Source organism: Anabrus simplex, chromosome 4, assembly GCF_040414725.1.
Source record: "Anabrus simplex isolate iqAnaSimp1 chromosome 4, ASM4041472v1, whole genome shotgun sequence".
NCBI classification, from domain to species: domain Eukaryota; kingdom Metazoa; phylum Arthropoda; class Insecta; order Orthoptera; family Tettigoniidae; genus Anabrus; species Anabrus simplex.
The window spans coordinates 436,571,414-436,598,011 of NC_090268.1; the positions used below are offsets into that span (position 1 = coordinate 436,571,414).

Consider the following 26,598-nt stretch of genomic DNA (forward strand, 5'->3'; position numbering starts at 1 on the left):
TCTAAATTTGCGCTCTTTCCCTAACTGTGCGTTGAAGTCCCCGAGTAGAATGATTGTATGACGCTCTGGGACTTTGCTGATGATGTCCTCTAGTTCTTCCCAAAATTTGTCGGTACTTTCAGGGTTACGTTTATTGTCCTCATTGATAGGTGCGTGAACATTTACTGCAGTGTATATCTTGTTTGTGCACCGGAAGGTTAGAAGGGACACTCGACTATTGGGCGAGTCGAAGTCAATTACCGAGTCCAGTATCTTATGGCTTACAATGAACCCAGTCCCCAGGTGTGGCACATTCTTCATTCTCCTGCGCCCTACCTTTCCCTTAAAAATACGGTACCCCTGCGAATCAAAGGCATTCTCATCTGTATACCTGGTTTCCTGTATTGCTGTGAGTAGTATCTTGTGGTGAGTCAAAGTATCAGTTAAATGCTTCAGTTTGCCTAGCTTAAGTAGTGAGTTGATGTTCAATGTGGCGAAATAGTTATGTTCCTTATATCGGATCTTATTGCTAGTAGTTCCAGGACGCTCCGACTCGTCCTCAAAGCATGTTGGTGTGGGCTCCCCAGAATCCGAAGGCCTACTAACACCGCCAAAGGCGGAGGTGGATTTGATACCACCTGGGGTAGTTACTTCCGTGAGTTTGTCCTCCATGCTTTAGTTGAAAATTGTCTTAGGAGACCAGAGGTTAAACCCCCTGATCGAGATACTACCGAGGTTGTGAGCTCCGGTAGGTTTATTTAGGGTTTTCTCCCTTAGACTGGTTGCCTTCCCAGGCTTATAACGGAGACCAATCTTCCCCACATATGGTGTTTATTATTATATTATCACAGACCACCAAGATGGCTCCCAGCAGTAGGCTAAGATCTGTTGCCTTAGAGACGCCTCAATGGAAGAGTGGAATGATATATCTAGTTGGTAGTATCTATGGAGACCAAGAAAATTTAGCGAGTGGGTGGTTGTTAGGGCAAGGTTAGCAGCCAATATACACTCTTGGTAAGTTATCTATGGAGCAATTGTAGTTAAATCCAACATGGAGGCGTTTATGGCAATAAAATGAAATAAAATTATGCCCTCAAATCAATTAAAACAAGCTCTAGATTCCCAAGATAACACGTTCACACAACCACCACACCAATCAAATGCTCAAATACTCCCTGATACTCACCGACACTACACAGAACGCGAGAAAAGATGTCAAGATCGCGGAGCTCCACTTCATGACTCCAGCTTGGCGGCCATTATTCTATTATAATTATAATTATAATTATTATTATTATTATTATTATTATTATTATTATTATTATTATTATTATTATTATTATTATTATTATTATTATTATTATTATTATTATCTGTGAATGGGTCACCCCAGGACCACACAGAATCAAGATTTGTTGAGCTTCTCTTTGCCCAATAGTTCTTCATTTTCATTGATTATTGTAATTTTTGTTCCTCTAACCAAATTCATCGTATTGGTTTCTTCTTGTCTTCCTCAAATCCCCTTGTGTGAACAATTTTCCTGTTTATGTTTCTATCTTGCAGATTTGGTGATCCTAATTCAGTGAGGTCTTTCTCTACTTGCTTGTACCATTTTGATCTCGTATGTTTGATTTGCAAAAACTTGTGTATTTGATAAGTAAGTCTGTTGTTATTCATTCTTTACAAATGGCTTATAAATTAAATTCATCGCAGACTCATTGTATCAGTAAATTTAAATATTTTAAAATATGTTTATGAGTGGGCTTCAGGGTAATGTATTCCGTTTTTAACTCTTGGCCCTAAGATTTTTCTCATGATTTTCCTTTCTTTAATCCCTATTATTATTATTAACTCCACCATTGTCTGGTCCCAAGTCCGGAATGACAAAGGAGGAGGGTTGGCTGGTCTGGCACCCAGCTGTAAAACTGCTAATGCCAAGTGTTGGGTGGTGGTAAATAACCTCACTCTCTAAAGGGGCCAATGGCTTCAGGCGGATGAGCTCCCTTAGGTGGGGTAACGGCCCCTCAGTGGAGGAAATGACACTGGAATCCATCACTTGACCCAACAGCAAACAAGAGAAGGAGGAAACTCTCACTTCGGTTCCCAATGGTTGTGGAAGCAGATGAGGTCATGCCAGACGGACTGGCTGTGAAGGCACTACTCACTGATAACTGGAGTCTGCAGCACTCTGTTGCAATCTTGGTGCCTCACCTTGCACGTCCCATCTCATATATGCTGCAGGATATGGCTTTGAGAACATAGCGTGAGGGTCATTTCCTGGTAAGTTGGGAACCTCCTTAAACAAATCCATGCTACTGGCATTTTTCCTACTACTTTCTTTACCCGATCAAGTCCAACAGCGATGGGGCAAGGATGGTGGATGCAGGTTTAGGGTAAACTGGGAGCTTCTAGTCTGGACCCGCACATTGGCGGCAGATGTGTGATCTAAAGTCAAACAAATATTAAAGTTTGAATAGGTGGAATAAATAAACTTTAATATTTATTTGACTTTATTGTACAGTTTAATACAGACCAAAATATGAGAATTATAACATGTAGATGTATGATGGTCATCTTCATGAGACCCGGTGGCTACTCAAGAATTTGGTCGTGCGTCTGTGTCTGGGCAGGCCTATTTAGGACCACCGCTGCCCACCCCAAATGGGGAAGGCCCTAGAAAATGTGGGTTAAACATCGGAAGTCACCCTTTTGCCTGGGCAGTTGAATGTAAACTTATAAATGGATCCTGGAATGTCAGAACATTGCTTGATAATGACAACAGTGACAGAACGGAGAGAAGAACAGCTCTCATCACCCATGAGCTTGCTAGACTAACATAGACGTCGCTGCACTGAGCAAAACTAGACTATCAGATGAAGGGAAGATCACTGAGTCCGGATCGGGCTGTACCATCTCTTGAAAAGGGAAGGAGGATGGAGAGAATCATATTCATGAGGTTGGATTTGCAGTTAAGACAAAACTGGTAAATGATCATTAGTTCACACCCATTACATTCAGTGAAAGGCTTATGTCACTCTGTATACCACCGGAGGTAGGTTCATCACACTCATTTCTGCATATGCCCCACCCTGAGAGCCAATGAAGAAACTATGAACCATTTCTACCACCAGCTGAACTCCATAATCACCAGGGCATGGAATGACATTAGTAGACGAATAAGTTTGAATGGCGTTTATAAAAGTAGGAAAGATCACAATATGAAGATAAAGTTGGAATTCAAGAGGACAAAATGGGGCAAATATTCATTTATAGGAAGGGGAGTTAGGGATTGGAATAACTTACCAAGGGAGATGTTCAATAAATTTCCAATTTCTTTGAAATCATTTTGGAAAAGGCTAGGAAAGCAACAGATAGGGAATCTGCCACGTAGGCGACTGCCCTAAATGCAGATCAGTACTGATTGATTGAGATAGCACCATCAGACAAACTGCTACTGCTTGGAGACTTCAATGCCAGAGTAGAAAGGTTGTGGGAAAATATATTTGGTAAATATGATATTGGTAACTGCAGTGCCAATGGTCTGTTACTTCCCAGCTTATATGCAGAACATGAGCTGTTCATCACTAACACTGAGTTTTGCCTACCTAACCATTACAAGACCACATGCATACACCCACGATGTAAGCACTGGCATATCCTCGACTACGTCATCACCGGACAGTGTGAAAAGAAAGATGTTCTCATCACTAAGACTGTGAGGAGTATTGATGATTGTTGGACAGATCACAAACTTCTGATCTGTCAACTCAGAATATTCCATTGGAAACCAACCCTGCATCACCCAAGTAAGCCCCAATGCAAGTTTTTCACTTTCAAGCTCTCAGATAAATCCACATCATCAGACTTCCAAAATGCAATCATGAACCATTTGGCAAGCAATCCAGTATAACAAATGACGTGGAGCAAGAATGCTCAACACTCTAAAGGACTATCATTGAGTTAGCTGAGGAAATCATCGGCTACGAGAAAAGAAAGAGGCAAGACTGGTTCAAGGACAACAATGAAGAAATTCTGAGCCTTGTCAATGCCAAACAGGTAGCCCACCTATCCCTTCTTCAAGATCCATCATCCAGTGTGAAGAAAGCTGTGTTTCAAGATCTCAAACAGAAATGTCAGACTCAAATAAGAGAAATGAAGAACAGCTGGTGGCAGGCGAAGGCTCTAGAATTTCAGACTGCTGCTCCACTGCTGCTGATGACTTTCTACGGGATGTGCCACAACTGCCCCCTCAACCATCTTATCAGGAATTCTCTGTGGCACTTGACAGGCTAAAACCTAGGAAAGCACCTGGACCAGACAACATCTCTTTTGAACTAATTCAATGTGAAGGCTTACCCCTGAAAACAAGGCTCTTTACTCTCATCCTCTAAATTTGGGAAACCCAAACAGTACCGGCTACCTCAAAAATGCCAATATAATTACTATTTTCAAGAAAAGTGACCGTAGTATATGTGACAACTATCATGGCATTTCTCTGCTATCCACTATAGGTAAACTTCTTGTAAGGATCCTGTTTAGCTGCCTGCAAGTCATCACTGAGAGGACATTACCAGAGTCTCAATGTGGTTTCCGAGCCTCCGGAGGGTTGACATGATCTTTTGTGCAAGGCTATTGCAAGAGAAATGTACAGAACAGAAGCCTCTCTATTTTGTGTTTTATGACCTGGAAAAGGCCTCTGATAGTGTTCCAAGACTCGCTAAGTGGGCAGTTCTGAGACACTTTGGCTGTCCTGAGCATTTTGTGGGCCTGGTACAAGCACTTCATGATGGTGTGACTGGACAGATTCTCCATCAAAACAACTTTTCCGAACCATTCCCGATCACACATGGATTGAGGCAGGGTTGCTTACTTGCTCCAACTCTGTTTGCCTTGTATGTGGTGGCCATGCTTTATGAAACAACAGACAACCCCGGCATAGAGATTAAAAACCGCTTTGATGGTGGCCTCTTCAACTTGGCCAGACTTCACTCGTGATGACATACCAGTGTTACTAGAGTAACTGAAATGCAGTGTGCTGATGATACCGCATCACCAGCTCTTACACCTGAGGAATTGCAACAGTCAGTCAACAGTTTCAAGGATGCATATGACCTTTTTGGCCTCACTGTCAATGCCAAAATACAAAGGTACTTGCTCAGCCTGCACCAGGAACTAACATTCCAGAATTTAACATTACCATCTTAAACATCAAACTAGAACAAGTAGACCACTTCACTTACCTTGGGAGTATCTTGTCAACGAGCTGTACTTCAGAACAGGATGTGGAAAACAGGCTTCATGCTGCCCATGTGGCCTTTGGCTGACAATCGCACAGTCTTCAGGAATAAAAACCTTACAATTCACACAAAACTAATGGTGTACCAGGCTGTAGTCATCTCTACACTTCTCTATGGCTGCAAAACATGGACGTTATACTGCCATGACATCGAAAAGCTGGAGCACTTTCACCAGCAAAAACTATGCTCCATCATGAACATCAAGTGAGAGAAACTACGTCTCTAATGTTAAAGTTCTTGAAAAAACATGTGCTAAGAGCGTGAAAGCATTAGTCGTTGTCCATCACTTCAGATGGGCAAGACGTGTGTGACGTATGAATGACACCAGACTACCATGCCAGATCCTCTGTGGTGAACTTAGCTCTGGTTCAAAACGTTTCAAAGACAAACTGAAACAAATCTTAAAGATGGCAGAAATAAACCCATAAACCCGGGAAACACTTGCCAAGGACCGTTTACTTTGGTGGCAAAGTGTCTGTGTTTCAGTTCAACACTTTGAACAAGAACGCCGCAGACATGAAGATGTTGAGCGACAGGAACGCAAACTTCGCCAAACCCAGCCAAGATCTCCCCCGTCCCTCAGCTGCACGATGTGTGGAGGTATGTTCTACGCAAGAATTGGCCTGTACAATAACCAGAAGTTTAAACACAAACTGCTGTGAATTGAAGTGAGCTATTATCCGGGAAGTCTGTAAACTCGGAAATGAGTAACTGCCGATGACGACGATTATTATTATTATTATTATTATTATTATTATTATTATTATTAATTATTAATTGTTAGCATAACAATTTTCGTGAAAATGATTGATTTATACCGTATTCAAATTATTACCCTCTCATGCATCATGTCCACTACAGTGGACGGCTACTATTGGCTGATATTAGAGCTCACTAGCACTTTATCCGTATCCCCTATTGCATGAAGTCCACTCTGGTGGACGTGTTCTATTCAGTGCTGCATTCTTATGGAGGAAAAAGCAACTATTGGAGCAGCAGGCACCTTTCTTCTACAAGTGTGTGACCAAAATGGTGGGGAGGAAGGATGCTATGTACATGGTCCCACAATAACAACAAAATCCTTCTGTGGAAGAAGTAAAGATAGGGTAAAATAATTATAATATCTTTTATCATAGTATATAGGGTGTTGTGAGACATTTCCTTTATCCAGAAACTTCCTCACTGTATGTGTACTGCGCTATATGTTCATGTACACTGTGGTGGATGTTATGCATGAATGGTCACAACCATGTGCATGGCTGTATCCACTGAGGTGTATGTCATGCATGCACAGTACTTGTGATTATTCTGATTTCTGTAGTTAGTATGGTATATCCGTGTATTTTAATACTGTACCTATACTTATATTATTATAATAGCCTAACAATAGAAATATAATGAGCATATTTGCTCTCTGATTTGTAAAATCATCATTTAGTTACTTTCAACCATCATATGTTTATATTATTATTATTATTATTATTATTATTATTATTATTATTATTATTATTATTATTATTATTATTATTTTCCAATACGGATGATAATTGAAAAAATTCTGGATGACTCTGACTGTACAATTACTGATGATAATGATGCAGATGAAGACTGGGAAGCAACACCTGTGATCCCCCACAATGTCGTTATTCACGAGTCCAGAAGAAGTTGAGGAGGAGAACGAACAGCATTTTGATCCCCCTGCTACAGATCCATCCCAAAGGCAGGCATCCACTTCTATGAGACGAAAAATAAGCCCAGTTCCACATGGACAAGGACAGACAATAAGTTTTGTGGTTCTCTTCCTCCATTTTTGGAAGAACTAAGTGTAATGTGTCACTTTGTCCAGACAGCTTTGCCATTTTCCTCACAAGAAAATGAAAGAGAGTGAACGAAATCATATGCATAGGATGAATCTATTAATGCATGAAGTCCACTCCAGTGGACATGGTGTTATTTCCATGGTGTTTGGTGTAAATTACTGAAATAATGCTTTGGGTGATCCATTGGACACCAGATATTACAAAAACGCTGTATTTAACATTTTTATCCTCATCCCATTAATTTATGCATGAGAGGGTTTGAAGCTTTGCACATGCTAAGTACTGAAGAGTTTTCAATTGGCCTGCCTGGTGGCCATGATCGTTAAGGCATCAAGTCTATGTAGTCTGACAAAATGGCTAGCCAGTTTGAGTTCTGTTGGTCGAAAAAATTCACCATCAGAATGTTGGCAGCAGGATAGGAGAGGTAGTGGTGTACAATTTCTAGCCATTGGATTGCATGCCAAAAATCCTGGATTCAATTCGTATGGATTGAGGGCATTTGACACTGTTGTTGACGATTCATCATTTGGATGGGAACGTTGAACCTTGAAGCATATAACTATATATTACTTACTGACTTCTTCCAGCTGAGGTCTGAAGGAGATGATAGCCAGGTGCCCTTTTGAGGAGAGAAGAGGTCCTCCAGAGCATACCACTCTGGCACACTGGACGTTGATCATGTCACAGTCCACGTGCAACACGGCTGCTGTATCTCTCGTGTTACCTTGGCAATTCCCTGTCATGTTGACAGTTCCAACAATGCACCTGAATATTGGGCCATCCATGATGTTCTGTTGAAAATAAATAAATTGTAACACAGAGAATAATAATGATTTAATAGACGAAGGCAAGTGTCACCACACAAGTCATGTGAACACTTTCAGAGTGAGGGTGGTCATGACAAATTATTTAGCTAATAACATCACAACCATCACCACTAATGCCCTTCATCTCAAATATCTTGAAAAGAACACCTACTGCATTGTCAATGAAGGCAGCAATCACAGAATCGATATCATTGCAATTAAGAGAGAGAAGGTTGAATTTGTGAATCCAACTAAGAGGTCACCCATAAAATATGTTTGCAAAAATGCCATAAAATTTAACCCCCTCCCCCATTGTAAGACGTTGTAAAAATTCTTGATACCCCTCCCCCACCAAGTAAACATCCAAAATAAATTAACCTGACTGGGAAAACATAAAAATAAATGAATATGACTGAGAGGTAGTGCCAACTTTACAACAAAAACTAATGAGAGAATTCTAGGCACATAACTTACTGTAATGCTGGTTTCAATATGTGTTCTTGCTGAACTGTAAGGTTATGAAGTTAATTCTAACTGTGAGGCTTTATGAAGGCATTATAGGCAATGCACAACACAAAATGGTGTGAATTTCCTAATGAGAAAGTTGCGAAGATAAATATACATTCATTTTATTCTTCATAATTTATTACTATTAGAATTTAAATTTGGCAGACTTGTCTCAAAACTGCTCAGAATGTTTTTCAAGAGAGGAGAACACGAACAACTAAAGAAAAAGAAGGCAGACTTATTTATGTTTAGCCGAATGAAAACATATATGGAAAGTGCCAAAAATAATGTTCATCTGGATTTTGCAAATTGGTAATAACGAAAAAACTGATGAATGTCCTTTTTTTGTACAGGTCCGTCCCTCTCCCCAAATTATCCTACAATTTTGTCATATTCTTATAAGATCCCTGTACCCTCCATCCGAGTGAACGTATTCTATGGATGATCCTTAATTGGTTCTAATAAACTGTCTCTCAGCCTATTGATGTTGATGAGGAAAACAAGACCATATTATATGAACCTTCCATCCCCTTTTTACCCTCAATCGTATAAACTAAGGCAGATTGTTGGGACAGGTGTCTTCTTTGGCACAAAGAGTACAATTCTGACATCATTTGTAACATGGCTGCAGAAATACAGATTGGACAAAAATGAACTAAAAAGTGAAATCATGACTTGCATTGTTAAATATTCTGTCTCCGTAGTGCAACACCATCTGAATAACATACGCATAGTATGCAATTTGTAGCCTGCTGCTTCTGCAACCTGATTATTCAGTGCAATTGTTCTCTTCAAGTTGTTTGTGTATTCTTTCTGAAAAATTGATTGTGTGCTAATCTGTCAGTTGGAAGACCATACAGGGGGGTCACAAACAATGTGAACCGGTTTCATGAGCATTAGAGGGCTAGTCATGCTGATAAATAATGTGGAAAAAAATAATTCCATATCACGTGCTGTTGTCTTTTTATCAGCTCCTGAAGTTAGCCAATCAGGTCACTTCACGGGCGAATTCAAATGGGCTTTGTGAGGCAGCATTGCTAAATCTGCACATGGCTTCAGACTGGCTTGAGAATAGCAATCAGAGAAAAAACTTCACCTGAGAAGGGATTGAAACATGGACCTCCAAGCTGACAGGATTGCGTCATTGCAAGTACACTCCAGTGACACCGGCTGAAAACCATGGTGTTTTTGTGTTCTATGCAGATTTCTCAGCATGGCTCTCAAGCTGGTCATAAGTCACGTGCAGGTTTAGCAACACCGCCTCACAAAGCCCACTTGAACTTGCCTGTGAGGTTATCTGATTGGCAAACTGTAGAAGCTATTAAAATAACAACAGTGTGAGAAGTCAAATTAATTTTTCAAATTATTTGTCAGCATGACCAACCCTCTACTGCACACATACCTGGTTCACGTTGTTTCCGACCATCCTGTATGTCTTGGGAAAGATACAAAAATGAAATAAACTTAATTTAGATGTGAAACCCATAGAATTATGGGATTGGTGATGGCACACTCCATGAAATGTTAATGTTGTTTGATTTTTCTTGTCTGTAGAAGAATATTCTACCTGGCGAGTTTGCCGTGTGGTTAGGTGGCGCGCAGCTGTGAGCTTGCATCCGGGATATAATGGGTTCGAGCCCCACTATCGCCAGCCCTGAAGATGGTTTTCCGTGCTTTCCCATTTTCACACTGGGCAAATGCTGGGGCTGTACCTTAATTAAGACCACGGCTGCTTCTTTCCCACTCCTAGGCCTTTCCTATCCCATTGTCATCATAAGACCTATCTGTGTCGGTGCGATATAAAACAAATCGTAAACAAAAAAAAATATTCTGGGGTAAAGATGTTGTGTGATACAGAACTGTACCTAAACTGCTTTCGCAATGCTGTTTTGCCTTTTATGTGTCATCAAGATCACTAATATCTTTGTATCCTACTGCACTCTGCCCCACCTCCTCTCGGAATGCATACAACTCCTCTCCATGCATCAACGTAAGCCCATAGCCCTGCCTTCTCACGTCCACTCCCCTCCATCAAGACGAAACACTTCCAATATGAGGAGCAGAACGTTACTGTAGTGACTACCAGTATTTTGAAAACCTCTCACACAACAAGACAACAGTCCAACAATATTAAAGGTAAGTGTTAACACCACAGACTCAAAGTTTACGCATAAATCCTCCTTTCTTTTTCTTTAATTTTTTCAACCTAATTAATTATGAATATCTCCTTCCTTTCAGAGCTGTATACATTGGACAGCTTAACATTAATAACTTCTACCACAGTTTGACAGCCCCTTTTAACTAGTAAACTAACATCTGAATACTCCAAAAACAGAAGCACATCATCAACATTAGAATATTGTTCAACAGAAGAAGATAATCAATGACACTTCAGCAGTCTTCATTAAGTTGTTAACTAACTATTTAGCATAGGTTCTTAAGTAGAATTACGTGAAAGTAATGTGTTTCTGTGCTAGGCACACTATCAACACAGAATATTGTTCAATGGAAGAAGATGATCTAATGACATTTCAACAGCCTCATAAGTTGTTCTCTAATAGGTTAAATTGTTCAACATAGGTCCTCAAGTGGAACTACAACATAAATATTATGTCTTTCTGGGCTAGTTACAAACTTAAAAGAAATTAGAACTTATTTGCTATCTTTTCAATACGACTATATCCAGTACACATGCCAAGGCCTAATATTACAAAAAATGGCACAGTATTGGAATGTATTTCCTATTTTTTTAATAATCATTTGTACGGAAGAAGATGATCTAATGACATTTCAACAGCCTCATTAAGTTGTTCTCTAATAAATTGCTCAACATAGGTGCTCAAGTAGAACTACGACATAAATATAACGTCTTTCTGGGCTAGTTACAAACTAAAAAATTAGAACTTATTCGCTACTTTTGAATAAGACTATATCAAGTACACATGCCAAGGTCCAATATTATGAAAAATAGCACAGTGTTGGAATGCATTTCCTTATTAGTTTGTATATGAACATTTGTATTGTTCTATACTCACTTTCATCACTTTTGTAATAATATGTTTAAACTTTAATTCATTTTCAACATTGACCATGGCTCAAGGACATCAATATTGTTAATTTTCACTTGTACCTAAATCAAGTTACTCATAATTTTGTAATTTTTGTTTGTTGCTATTTTGCTTTACGCCGCACCGACACAGATAGGTCTTATGGTGATAATGGGACGGGAAAGGTCTAGGAATGGGAAGGAAGCGGCTGTGGCCTTAATTAAGGTACAGCCCCAGAATTTACCTGGTGTGAAAATGGGAAACCACGGAAAACCATCTTCAGGACTGCCGACAGTGGGATTTGAACCCACTATCTCCCAGATGCAAGCTCACAGCTGCGCGCTCCTAACTGCACGGCCAGCTCGCCCGGTCAATTTTGTAGTAGATTTTAGATCAATTTTAACCAGGTACCTGATATGGTTTGAGGTAATGATACGGCTGATGATGCCCCACAGAAAAGGGTGAAACATGTACCAATTCTTATTAATGAGGATTTAACTCTAACTTTAACATATTGAGTTGTATGGAATAGGTGGAAGAGAAATAAATTTCTTACATTTATCAAAGCTCAGGTTAGTCACACAGTGATTTATTCTAAAAATCAGAAAGAGGATATTTAGAAAATACATTTTTCAATGCAGTATTACATGAAAATTCTTTTTCCTGATCTGTCAACACTGCAGGCAAACTGTCTGGATCAGAATATTGATCTTTGATTCAGTCTTTAGTGTCAATATTTTCACAGAAGTAAGTAGTGATGTCTATAACCAGACTGTGACAGTAGTTTCTTATGTCTGCCAAGCACATCAGGTTCAAGCTGTGAACCTTGAAGCAGTGGGAAGAAATGCACTGCACGTTTTCTGGGCATCGGTGGCTTAACTGTCAACAGCTGGCAAGCTTATGATTTTATAGGCTATGCAACAGTTATTTCCCTGAAAAAACCATTTTCAGTATCATTTTAAGATTTTATATGTTTTAAAATGTTATCTAGACTTAGATGGTATGGACACACAAAGAGAAAGAAAGAGGAAAAATATCCAGTAGAATGCACAAAATGGAGATAACAGGAAAGCAATCAAGATGACGAACAAGAGACAGGTGAATAAAAGGAATGGAAGAGTGTGTACAGAGAGGAAGAGAGTACTGCACAAGAGTGAAGTGGGAGAAGTGGTGGGAAGACAAGGGGAGATGGAGAGGCTTATGTTCCAAGCAGACCTGCCCAACAGTTGGGAATTGCATATGATGATGATGATGATGATGATGATGATGGTGCACCTTGCAGCATACCTCCCACTGAGAAGTGTTGCTCTAAGGAGTATTTTCTCATTCTCTTCACTGAATACGTTTACAGTATCCCCTTTCTCTACTGGTATAACCTGACCACAACATCAAACTAAGTTTATCTGAATGTTAGGATAATTTGTTTATTCTCATACATTTTGTAGTATTTATAGGTTTTACTAACCTGAGAAGAGTCCAGGTTCACCACATTTACAAATGTTGTGTTGATGCACATTGCAGTTGGTATGATCACCTCTACTTGTATCTCTCTTGCTGGAGTCACTCCAAAGTTGTGAATCTGAAAAAGAGTTGCGTTACATTATTACCAATTACCTTTATGCAATTTTAGACTCACTAACTAAGACACATTTCATTATAAACCATTAAACACTTCAGCATTCATTCTGCAACATTCCAGGAATAAACTTTTCTCATCCTCAGTTCACTGCTAGCGCTGTTGCCCTTTATACTTCCACGCATCTTGTAATAATGTAATATCAACTCTAAACAATATTTATTACATTTCCCTTAGCTTTTCTCATTCTCTTCACTAAATACATTTATCCCCTTTCTCTATTGGCATAACCTGACCAAAACATCAAACTAATTTTATCTGAATGTTAGATTTCCATGGCCTCACTAACTTGATGTTACATTTTCCAGTTGTTACACTGTGTATACACCTAAAGCCACATCTATCTTTGGTAGGGTGTAATGTTTACAGTCAATGGAAGAATGAACAAATAAATTAGAGAACTGAGCAGGCAACAGGATTCTACAGTGTGTTAGGACGTTGTCCCCTCTCTGGCAAATTAACAAAAGTGCAAATTGTCAGTTGAAATGAGGTGGGATTTTCATAGAAAATCAATTTTCATATTTTTATGCATTAGGCTTACAGAATGAGCTGTAAATGTGCAACTTTGGCACACAGTAGATCTACTCCTCGTCGTCGTCATCATCGTCATCATCATCATATATTGGGCTGAATAGCCCATTACAGTTTTGCATTCCCACTTCATTGCTTTGTCAGATGCACTATCGATCTCCTTCTTCTGCGTTAATAGGAAAGGAACCAAGCGAGAGGCTGTGCGGTCTAGGTCACGTAGGTGTCAGCTTGCATTTGGGAGACAGTGAGTTTGAGCCCAACTATCGGCAGCCCTTGGGCTGTGGCTGTACCTTAACTGAGGCCACAGTCGCTTTTTTCCAACTCCTAGTCCTTTCCTATCTCACTGTTGACATAAGATCTGTCTGTGTCAGAGTGACATAAAGCAAATTGTTAAAAAAAAAAAAACCCTTCCTTTAATTTGTCATGCAGCATCCATCCTTTGGATATGGCACTTCTAATTTACCTGATAATAGTAAATGCACTCAATTATCAGCTTTATTTTAAAAATGTTTTTGCACGTCCTCATTTCTTTTATGGTCCCATTTTGTGTAGCCTGTTGTTTGGTGCATTTATTTTACTACACACACATTTTGGAGACATCTATGGTTCTTAGACAGGCTCAAACATTTTTACACCAAGAATGGTTTAATTACAGGGGTTAGACCATCCATAAATAGTAAAATCTAGACCTTACCTTTAGAACTACAGATTCACTAGTTGTTCACTTTCACTAGTTTACCAGATAGGGGATGACATTAACCCTCCGGCAGGCACGCATAGGTACAAAGTCCAACAGCAATACCATTTTTATAATACTTCTGGTTTTAATTGGCAGGAAGCCTTTGGTTGTGGCATCATACACAACCATTAACCCAGCTCGGCAACTTCCCTGTTCTCCACTTGAGTAATTCTTCTCTGGCGCATCCACGCTGCGGGGATGCGCATCCTTCACATCAGTAGGCCGGTGTGAAAGGATGGCTAAGTTCAGGCAGGGCACAGACCTTAATGGCATCTGTGGTCACCATCCAGGCACTCACTTGGTATAACTTTTTCTCCAATTAATTTCTGGAGAAATAATGCGAGAAAGGAAAAGAATTGATAGTAGTGTTCCTGGATTTGGAAAAGGCATATAACAGTGTACTAGGGATAAGATGTGGGAATGCTTGAGGAAACATAATGTTCCTGTTTCATTAATTAGAAAAGTTCAGATACTGTATGAAGGTATGGAAGATCAAAATGGTTTAAGACAAAGAGAGGTGTTCAGCAATTCAATTTGCTTTCCTTGTTACTCTTCCTTACACTTATGGACACAGTTATGAAAGAAGTGAAGGAAGTAGAAAATGAAGACCTCGATGCTTTTGTTTTTGCTAATGACATCACCATTTGGAAAGAGACTGAAATAGAAGTTCAGAGGAGACTGGATTACTGCAATACAAAATTTAAAGAAGTCAAGTTGACTGTGAGTAAGGGTAAGTCAGTGACAATGCAGATGAGCAGGACGCCCACACCTTGAAACATCATACTGGAGGCAGAGAAGGTTGAAAGTGTGAAAAGTTTCAATTATCTGGGTAGTGTCATATCACGTGATGGAAGCACCAAACTAGAAGTATTAAACAGAGTAGCAAAAGGACCCAGCTTCTTCCACCAAGTACGATACCTAATCTGAGACAAGGGAGTCCCTCTAAGAGCTCAAGAGACAATGTATAAAACCTATCTCCTGCCAATCATGACGTACAGTCTGGAGACCTGTGTCATAAATATGAGAAATGTGAGTCAAATGCAAACATGTCAAATGAAGTTCCTTAGGTCAGCTCTACAAAAAACCATGAGAGACAGAGTCAAGAATGAATATGTAAGGAGAGACCTGCAGGTGAACTTGACCATAGAGTAAAGGATAGGTGCCACGAGATTGAAGTGGTTAGGTCATGTGAAGTGACTGCACCCAACACAAACTCCACGTCAGTATCTGGAGATTGATTGATTGATTGATTGATTGATTGATTGATTGATTGATTGATTTATTTATTTATTTATTTATTTATTTATTTATTTATTTATTTATTTATTTATTTATTTATTTATTTATTTATTTATTTATTTATTTATTTATTTATTTATTTATTTTATTCATTCATTCATTCATTCATTCATTCATTCATTCATTCATTCATTTATTTATTTATTTATTTATTTATTTATTTATTTATTGCGCACTACAGGATTTCTAATCCCCATTATAGTGGCAAATGTTTACATGTGGTTTTTTAAATGTTTCGACTTAGTAATATCTGAACCATTCTTATATTATATTTACAATGAGAGAGGAACAGTATCTAATCTAATTTAATCTTTACAAGAAAGAGTAAAATAAAAATTTAAAAAATAAAAATCGTGGAGGTGCCTGCGAGAAGACCTATTGGACGGTCTAGAAAGAGATGGACAGACCATGTTAGTGAAGATCTCAAGAGGAGAGGAGTAACATGGGATGCAGTGGAGAGGGAAAGCTATACCAGGACAGAATTCATTGGAGGCATATCGTTCACAAAGTTCCTACCTGGCTTGCTGGAAGGAAATCCTGATGATGATGAACTGGTGGTAAAGTTTTTCCGTCATCTAGCAGATGACCATAGTTCCATAAACTTGGTACCGCCAGGCATTGCTACTAGAATATTCATCTCAATAGGTACATTGTGTGTTGCACTGTGTTCGTGCACATCTGATCATGTGAGTAATATTCGTTTTAGGTTTGTTTCATGATGTTTAGCTTTTACAGTTCAGTGTGAATGTAGTAAGAGTGTCTTCTGTTAAAGATGTTTGATTATTGTCGTAATCATTATTTCCTGCAATAGTTTGTGTATTGTTTCTAATGCAAGGGTCCAAGCAGAAGAATTTCCAAAATGCAGATTCAAATTGAGTCATAACATACATCAATTATTTCGTAAATCACTTTTAAGAGTTTGTGTATCCACTAGACGTTTCACATGCAAAAATCATTCAAATTGTGTCATTACTTGCGTTCGTTATTTGTTAATCATTTGTAAGACTTTGTGTGTGTCCACTGGTAGTAATAAAAGAGTTTCTGACTGCATTTTCTGTTGTCAAAATTTGGGGGAAAATGTGGCACAAAGTGCAACATGTAACAAAGAAAGTCACGCCTGCCAAAGGATTAAATGGAACAAAAATGTATCAGTGATTTCAAAAAGACCCTGTATTCATCTTATTTTGTACCAATATTGATGTGTAGGACCGTTTGGATGTAAGATGGCTGCCATCCAAGAGAAGATTGTGAGCAACTGCAAAAAGAACTTGAAAATGCTGTGAGATTGAGAGCAGGTAATGGTATGATGATAAATAGGGTTAAAAGTCGGGTTGTGAGTTTCACTAACAGGAAAAGTCTCTCATGTTTAATTACTGGGTGAAAGTTCCTTATGGGGATCACTGTAAGTACCTAGGTGTTTATATAAGAAAAGATCTCTATTGGGGTAATCACTTAAATGGTATTGTAAATAAAGGGAATAGATCTCTGCATATGGCTATAAGGGTATTTAGTGGTTGTAGTAAGGATGTAAAGGAGAGGGCATATAAATCTCTGGTAAGACCCCTACTAGAGTATTGTTCTAGTGTATGGGACTCTCACCAGTGTCACCCTGCAAGAATTACAATGATTGGCATGAGCTTTGGGAACCAAGGAACAGTCAGTATATAAGTATATATGTATATATATGAGTCGTCTAGTTGCAAAACCCGTTATGTTCATTTTTTTAAATCAAAATGAGTTATCACTGCCATTGTATGCAGCTCATCAAAATACACACTCCAGCAATGTAATACATGAGCAAAGGCCATTTAATCCATACATTTAAAGGTGACAAATGTCCGACTCGTTGGCTGAACGGTCAGCGTACTGGCCTTCGGTTCAGACGGTCCCGGGTTCGATTCCCGGCCGGGTCGGGGATTTTAACCTTAATTGGTTAATTCCAATGGCACGGGGGCTGGGTGTATGTGTTGTCTTCATCATCATTTCATCCTCATCACGACGCGCAGGTCACCTACGGGTGTCAAATAGAAAGACCTGCACCTGGCGAGCCGAACCCTTCCTGGGATATCCCGGCACTAAAAGCCATACGACATTTCATTTCAAGGTGACAAATAACTAAACTGCTGCAAAAGTCATTATGTCCAGCGTGTGTTATGCAGCAAAACTCGTTATGTTGGAGAACCCTGCAAGAGGATCATACTTACACGAACAAAATCAGGCAGCTGTGTGATAAGAAGTGAAGTAAACTATAACAGCAATTGTGGTGGAAGCAAAAAGCATATTGAACCATGGGAAACCCTTTTCTGCTATTGTGCTAGTACCAGTGGAGGAAAGGGTTCCTCTTAAGAAAGAAAAGCTCAACAACCTGCACACATTGCTGCCCAAATGTTACAGGAAAGAGTGGATAAGGAACAATGACCTCACGTTCTACAAGGCACTGTTTGACCAGCGGCAAAATTCAAACAGTGATGTGCCAGACTATGACATTGATGTGGGAGATTTTGTTGAGGACAATAACGGATTGTTAATATAACTGTACAAAATGTTAAGGAACTTATTTCTTGATGTAATCATTAAATCAAAGAGCGGGGATTAGATATCAAAACATTATATCCTAACGTAAATTATTTCCATTTATGCTATTTTCATAGTGTAACAGTTTAAAACATAGCTACTAAAACACTTTCACCATAAATCTGCACTCTATTCCATATACTGCTGCACGTATCTTTTATCTCCACAAAACTGCTGCAAAACTTGTGTCCAAATGTTTTTTTGCAAATAACATTGGTTCTACCAGTTAAATTTTGTGGATATTACAAAATTTCAACCTCCTATCTTTGTTGCATAAGAAATGACAGTTTTTTGCGCTTCCTGAAAAATTTGTTTGTCTGCACATAACGGGTTTTGCAACTCGACGGCTCATATATTTTCTTAGAGAAAGCAGTGAAATTGGATTTATTATTTTCTTGGATTTTGGAATAGATTGCAGAGTGATTCTTTGCTCTTTTTTTTGTAATAAAAATTAGTTATTATTCAGAGCAAATAATTGCTCTTGACCGTGCCAACAGATGTGTGTTCCAACTTCCTCGGCCTTTACTGAGAGAAACAAAAGCAGGATTCAAGCAATAGAAATAGAGGTCCTAAGGAGCATACAAGGAAAGGCCAGACAAGACAGAATGTGAAATAAGCATAAAAGGAAAAGAGTAAGTGCGCATAAATTGCAAAATAAGAACTGACAGGGCAAAGCTAAGGTGGCTTGGGCATAGAGGAGAAGAGAGGAGAGGAGTCCAGTCTTTGAGAAAGTGATGCTGGAAGGAAAGTAAGAGGATGAACTCAAATGAGATGGAAGGACTCTGTAATGGAAAGAGGTTTAGACAGTGGTATTGTGATCAAAAGAAGAATGATGGAAGGACAGAATAAAGTGGAGGCCTTTGGTACCCAGTATGTGAATGGATGAAGAAAATAAAGAAGTGTTTACAGTGATCTGTATCTTCTGATATCTGGGCTAATTTTATCAACCTCTCTCAGTTTGATCTTTGACTTTCACAGTACTGAAGTGACTGAGGTATGAACAACACCATTCCTTATGCAGCAAGTCCTTTCAATGAATTGGCTTTTAGGGTCGGATGGTTTGTGTATTTCCATGGGTTTAACAGGCTGTTATGAAATATCACCTTCTGGCTCAATAAGGAAAGCAACAAGAAATGTCTTCCTTCCTCATTTCTCTCGTATGCCCATTCAGTGGTGACTGATGGTGGAACTGTTAGGGAACCAACCAGCCAACTAAGTAAGTTAGCCCTCAGCAAGTGTTGTGGCACATGTGGTACATAACCGGTGTTGTGAGGTCTGGGGCACTGCATATGTTTAAAGCTGAATAAGGTTTTCAGTCCCTGAAATATGTCTTAGATCAAAATGCTTCTGTTTGGTTATTATTAATTCTAATCATTTGTCTTAACTTCACTAATAAATAACTCTGTACAGCAGTTATTATTAAGTTTTTGAAATATCATATAGTTTATGTCTACTTCAATCAAGTACAGTATGTTAAAAAATAGTCTAATGAGCAGCTTAAAGACATTTCTAATTGTGTAATCACACACAATATCAATAAAGGTCCCGACAATGAAATTATGAAATGATTTATTCAAAAGTAATGGAATCCAGTCGATCTTACATTTTAGGTATTTCCGAAAAAGATTTCACATAGTCAATTATGCAAACACATGAAAAATTAAAATATATCCTACTCATAACTCCAAGAAGCTGGACCTGTGGTGTAGGGGTAGCATGCCTGCCTTTTACCCAGAGGCCCCAAGTTCGATTCCTGGCCAGGTCATGGATTTTTATCTCGATTTGAGGGCTGGTTCAAGGTCCACTCAGCCTACGTGATTACAATTGAGAAGCTATCTGATGGTGAAATAACGGCCCTGGTCTAGAAAGCCAAAAATAATGGCCAAGAAATATCGACATGCTGACCACATGACACCTTGTAATCTGCAGAATTTCAGCCTGAGCAGTGGTCGCTTGGTAGGACAGGGTTCTTCGGGGCTGTTGCAGCATGGGGTTTGGTTGGTTTGGGTAACACCAAGATGAAATGTGTAAATCTGTTCTTTCCTCATTCACCTCAATTCAAAGCTGAAATATCATTTAATGTGAAGATCATCTATAAGTGTGAACTTGAGCTGTGGTCACTTTGTATGTATTGTCATTGTCAGAATCTTCTATGCCACTGGTGTATTCATGCAATATTGCTATTCCATTTTCAAAAGAAACGCTGCCAATACATACCTTATGTTTTGGGTTTAGCTATAAGTTTAACGTAAAAACGGTTTTTGTACAACAATAAAGAAAGTCGCACCAGAACAAAATAGGTTACGTAACCTGTGTTGTGAGGTCCAGCAGACTACTCGAGTTATATAGAGTACATTCTGATGTTATTACAACAGTTTCCTGAAGCTAACTGAATACCTTGAAGGTACTGGTACTGCCAAGGTAATTACGCATAAAGAATTGCACAAACTTTTTTTACAAATTTTAATTTATTCTTTCACCTAATTAATACATAGTACTAGTTTTGGCTGTTCATTGCAGCCATCCTTAGCTATTCACCATAAATTATTAGAAGGATAAAGTATCATTAAAATCAAATGGGGTTGAATCGCATAAGTTAAGCTTACAAAATACACATCTGTACACATTTAAAGTGTTCCAACATTTAACACTTTGAGTAATGGTCTTGTGGATTTGAGTTCCAAAATAAGACTATAGTTGGTCACATAATTCATGTAACTTGATATTTAAAGATAATTCAGTGTAGCTGCAATCAAATCGACACTTAGTTAAATGGATGATAGGAAAATCAGATAAAAAATTAGATGTATGGCTTTTCAGGCGTTTGCTCTATTAACCAGCATTTCATCTTAGGTCTGACACTAGACTCTTCAGAGTGGGATGTGTCAGACCCTACCCACTGATGCTGGGATGTATGCCGGTACCCTGTTTTATTTTACCCACTCTGTACAATAACTACCTCCTGGATGTGTTCCCTACTGTTTCAGAATTGTTGGTGTGGTACATCACAGCATATCTATATATCCTTGTAATGAATGCCATGCTTCTTAAAGCCAGCTCTGTATTTTGGATTTCAGTTAAACAGATGCATTTAAATTTGAAAATGCTATAAACAGTTCCTTGAGAAAAGACATTCAAGAAATAATACACAATATCTTAAATCAGTATAATCCTTATATGTGGTTGTACAGAACTGTGCCTGAAAAGATCATTGAAGAAATGGAGTTTACTTCATAAGAAAATCATGAGATTATTGGCCTGGTGATGAATTACTGCAATGAACCTCGAGATTTTTCTTGACAGAATAATGATCCTATGTGCTCTGAGGTTTCCACACTGCCAACTAGATAAAATGTGTTCATGTAGAAAACATTGATTTTTATAGTATGTATGCTGCAGTCCTGTGATGTGTGTTCTCATCTTACATGCAAGGAACCAGAGTGGTACATTTCAATGCCAACTGAAGGAGATCAGAGAACTAATATTCACTGTACTGTTTGTTATGCGAGTGTATGGTTCATGGTTCTCCTTCTAAAGGAGATTTCAACCCTATTATCAGTTCAGGGAAATTTATGCTGTAGTTGATTGTTGATTGTTATTGAACACAGAAGGAGATAGAATGAAATTTATCTCCAGTGAACAGGTGAAATTGTGAGTACATTCAAACAAATACCTGTCAGATGTTGTACACATGAGGGCTGAACGAGAAAAATGAGAGCTGGCAATATTATCATTTTACCTTCTTCATTTACTGGTAGAAAGTTCCCAGTCAATCACTACTGATCTGAATTTAGGACAGTCACCCAGGTGGCAGATTTCCTGTCTGTTGTTTTCCTAGTAATTTTTAAATGATTGCAAAGAAAATGAAAATTTATTGTACATCTCCCTTGGTAAATTATTATGGTCAGGTAAGCAGGATATTTTCCAACATTTATATGTAACCCTTCATAAGTCAGAGATTAGTAATTCCACATGTACCTGTCAAAGGGCGAATAACAGACCAGTCACTTATACAGATGTCGTACTATGCAAGGCAAAATGCCAATGGATTTATACCTCCAGATAGTTTATCACCAATGTAGCTATCATCCAGTTTACCAGGAGATGGCAGAACTGGCCCAGCACGTGCTTGCTGACTCATTGTCACGCACAGCACTACCGACTGTTACAAACCATGGACATGCGGTTACTTGAACCACTGTAAAACGCAACTGCTTATTATCATCGCCCCAATGATTCTAATGACAGCAAGATGAGCCTGGAAGATAGGCCTGATTAAGCCAGGGATCAGGGAGAAAAAGGACTCATCATCATCATCAATGTCTCACTCCAGTCACCCGGGTATGGTTAGAAAAAGGGCTATGGTAGTTTATTTTTCTGCCATGGTCATACATTTTACATGGCTAAAGTATATGGAGATTTAGGAAGAGGTAAGAGGCAAATTATAAGAAGTAAAGGACACTCTAGGAGTTAATGTGCCCAATGATGTATGGACTAGGATAGATGACAGGCTCACAATATGGAAACAGTTGAAGGAAAACGTAAGAGAAATGAGGTGGTCGAGACGTTAAATCAAAGCCTGAGAGTATAATGATAATAATAATAATAATAATAATAATAATAATAATAATAATAATAATAATAATAATAATAATAATAATAATAATAATAATAATAATAATAATAATAATAATAATAATAATAATAATAATAATAAAATTCCATCATCATTATCATTAATTAGTGAAGGTTCTTACTTCGTAAATATGGGAAACTAGTCTGTCCTCTTCAGAATCTTCATCTTGGTAGATTTTCTGGGAGGGTTCCGATTTCCTGAAACAGATGAATTTATTTTGACATGGACTGATATCTAATACAAAATGGTCAGATATTCAACTTCTGTAATATTGATCAACTAGGTTGTTTTGAAGTCCTACATGGCACTCAAGGATTCAAATTCGTGATATTACAAAGTAGGGTATAAAAATTCTGGAAGTGGCTGCACCTAGTAAACTGTGAGCAGTTAAGGCAAAGTTTTTAAAATACATTGTACCATCCCCTCCCTCATAATCAGAATGATGGTGGTGCTTTTTAAGAAATGGGCCAATGATCTAGATGTTAGGCCCCTTTAAACAACAAGCATCATTATCATGTTTTAAGAAGAAGTTCAGATGGAAAAGAATCGTTTATTAGAATGGTTCTACCTGTAAAATATTAAGCATCTACACACACCTAACTTGTTCTTCTATTCTTAGTCATATTTCTCGTGCATAGTACGAAATGTGCATTTTCAAGAGCATCATGCAAACATTAAATTTTATCAGCATTGGAAAAAAATATGGTACAACTTTATGGACTGCAAAATCCTAACAGCAGTGAATAGTAAGATCAAAAGTGTCAAAAGGAGGGCAAAATTTATTTGGCAAATGAGGTAAGATATCTAGGGAGGCATCATAAAAGGTTACAAATGATTCTTGTAAGCTAGTCACTTCACCAACACTATCAAAAGTACAAAGGCAGCGAGAATGACTGCGTAGAAACAGGCAGAAAGAATTGCAGGATTGTACTTGAAATGAGGAGATGATGGATGAAAACATACATATAAACTGGCTATGGTGTTGGGGTCATTTGAGATGAACAGAGAAACAGCATTAATGATCACTGTTTTAAGAGGAAGTACAGATGAGCAACCATCTTCACTGAACAGCAATCAGAGGGAAAATGGAAGAGCTCCGACGCTTCGGAAATTGAAGCAAATACTTTAATACAACACTGCCGGACAGTTCTATCTCAACAGCATTGAGCGGAGTGCAAACAGCGATGGTGGTGACATCTTTAAGAAATAAGAATTTCATAGTGTTCCGTATTGAAGTGAGATCACTATTAAGTTGAAAGAAGATATATGATGGTTCAAAATTTTGATACTATTAAGGGGAGACCCTACTGAGTTTTTCAGTCAAAAATGGTCCAGGAACCGAAAATGAGATTTTTTCATAGAAGGAGAATATAAACTATGCAATCCGTTCACTCAGGAAGAAGTAAGGAAAGTGATCTCAAGCTCAAAATCTAACAAGGCGGCAGGCTCAGACGACCTCTACAACGAATTTCTGAAGACATCTCTCCCTTACCTAGAAACAGTATGGCTAGAACTGATGAACAAGTGTCAGGAAACAGGAAACATTCCACATGAATGGAGAAAATCAGTCGTTAAGATGCTATACAAAGGGAAAGGAGAAGTAAACAAACCGGAATCATATCGCGGAGTGGCTCTTGAATCAGCAGCTTTTAAGATTCTCACCAAACTGATAACCCAGAGAATCAATAGAATAGCAGACCCGCTTCTCCCTGACGAACAGTTCGGATTTAGAACTGGGAGATCGACTCTGATGGCAGTGGAATGCCTCCTCCAAGATATTCACGAAACAACCAGAGAAAAGCAAGGCAAAATGTTTGTAATATTTATTGACTACTCCAAGGCTTTTGATACAGTAGATAGACAGAAACTTGTTAGAAAACTAGAGGAAATCATCGGTCGCACCTGGCTCACCAGACTAGTTACCAACATACTTACGGAGAACTATATTCAAATAAGCGACAATCTCTGCACATCAAGATGGATCCGGCAGACAAATGGGGTATTACAGGGGGACCCACTAAGTCCTCTGCTGTTTAACATCTTCACACACAGGACGCAATAAAAGAAATTAAGAAGCAAACACGGAAGGTTAACGCGTACATATATGTGGACGACATGGCCATCGCGTCTGAGAGTAAAGAGGAACTACAAGCTGCCATGGACGTAATCGTCGAATGGGCAGAAGATAATAAAATGGACCTTAATGCGAACAAAACAGAATTGGTTGTTTTTAGGAGGGGAGGAAAATTATCTAAAGATGATTATATCCTGTGTAAAGGACAAAAATTACGAATTAGTAACCGATACAAATATCTAGGGATTACAATACAGGTAACTGGAACAACATTCACAATACATCTAAAGGAGAGAATCATCGCAGCTATACGAAGCATTAGTGATATTAAACACCTTCCACAGCTATCTTTGGAGACAGCCATGGTTCTGTTCAATACGAAAGTTGTTCCAACAGCCATATTTGGTCTAGAGCTAATATGGGAACACCTATCAAAAAGACAACTGCAAGAGCCGGACAGTTTGAAGGCTAGATTCTTGAAGAGAGTTCTATGCGTTTCTAAATATACATTATCAAAGCTAGTATACGTTCTGGCAAAGGAGACATACTTCATTGAAGACATAAGACTTAGATTGTTACTCTCAGCGACAAGGAGTTACAGAGAGCTGCTACAAGAACTACAAGCAAAGAGGGCTATGATATGGGACGAGTTCTACTCAAGTGATGCGATGTTAAACAGGGACTGGATGCGTGGTTGATATGACCTGAGGCATACAGTGACCAGGTTTGCCGTACATGGGTTCCACCATAAGGTGTGCAGAACCATGGAATTTCACAAGCCAGGACCGGGTTGCATATGTGTCTTCTGTGACCAACGATGCAACATATACCATGCTATCGAATGTGTCCGTAGAAAAGGAAGCTTGACACAATTGTGTATATAACTGATCATGTTTTGCAAGCATTGACTGCATATTATCATTATTAGTGATGTACATCTAAGTGTATTTAAGTGTATATATCATGACCATTTGGTTGCAATACTATTATTATTATACATTTTCATTCCTTGCCGCACATTGTGATGTAATTTTTTTTGCCTGTATGGCCATTTTTTAAATGCTGTGCGGGGGCTTTAAGATGACACGTGCACTTCAGTTTTGAATGGACACTCCCACTTCCCTGCAGATAAAGTGGCATAGCTCAAAGATTCTTCCGGGTTTCAACTTGATTCTTGAGCATGATGTTTAGAAATGGCCTAGGGCTGGCATCTGTTATCTTATTTCAGAAATATCTTCAGACAGGAACACGTAAATTCAAAGAGCAGTACTTTATCTGAGATTTCAGTTCCAGGTAAATCTACTTTTGAGTTTCTTACATTCATTATTCACGGTAGAAACTGCATATTTATTGTGTATTGTATTATTTACACACAAACTTGTGATATAATGTGTTTCTATAGTAACAAGTGGCAGTTCCTTTGATTACGTCCGTGCCGGATAACATGTGGTTAGTTTATATTTTGATGTGAGATTGTTGTGTTTTGCTAAGAGAAGTTTTTGTTGTATATTTTGTTTAGTTGATCAGTTTGTGTTCTGTTTTTTAATATAATGCATTCAGTGTCTAGTCGGTCGCGTAAACATAGACTTCGTAAGAGTAAGAAATCGAGAAGTGCAGTTTGCAATGTAAATAAACGTTGGGGTAAGGTTAACT

General features: G+C 38.6%; 1 protein-coding gene across 1 annotated transcript in view; it reads right to left on the reverse strand.

The window, feature by feature from the left end:
* LOC136872322 (integrin alpha-PS3) overlaps window positions 1–26,598 on the reverse strand; it is a 238,851-nt gene that overhangs the window by 78,480 nt on the left and 133,773 nt on the right. Inside the window, exons 11-13 of the mRNA XM_067146136.2 lie at window positions 22,993–23,068; window positions 12,922–13,035; window positions 7,671–7,887 (exon numbers count right to left, since the gene is read on the reverse strand). Coding sequence (XP_067002237.2) covers window positions 7,671–7,887; window positions 12,922–13,035; window positions 22,993–23,068 — 407 coding nt within the window. The remainder of the gene's footprint in view (window positions 1–7,670; window positions 7,888–12,921; window positions 13,036–22,992; window positions 23,069–26,598) is intronic.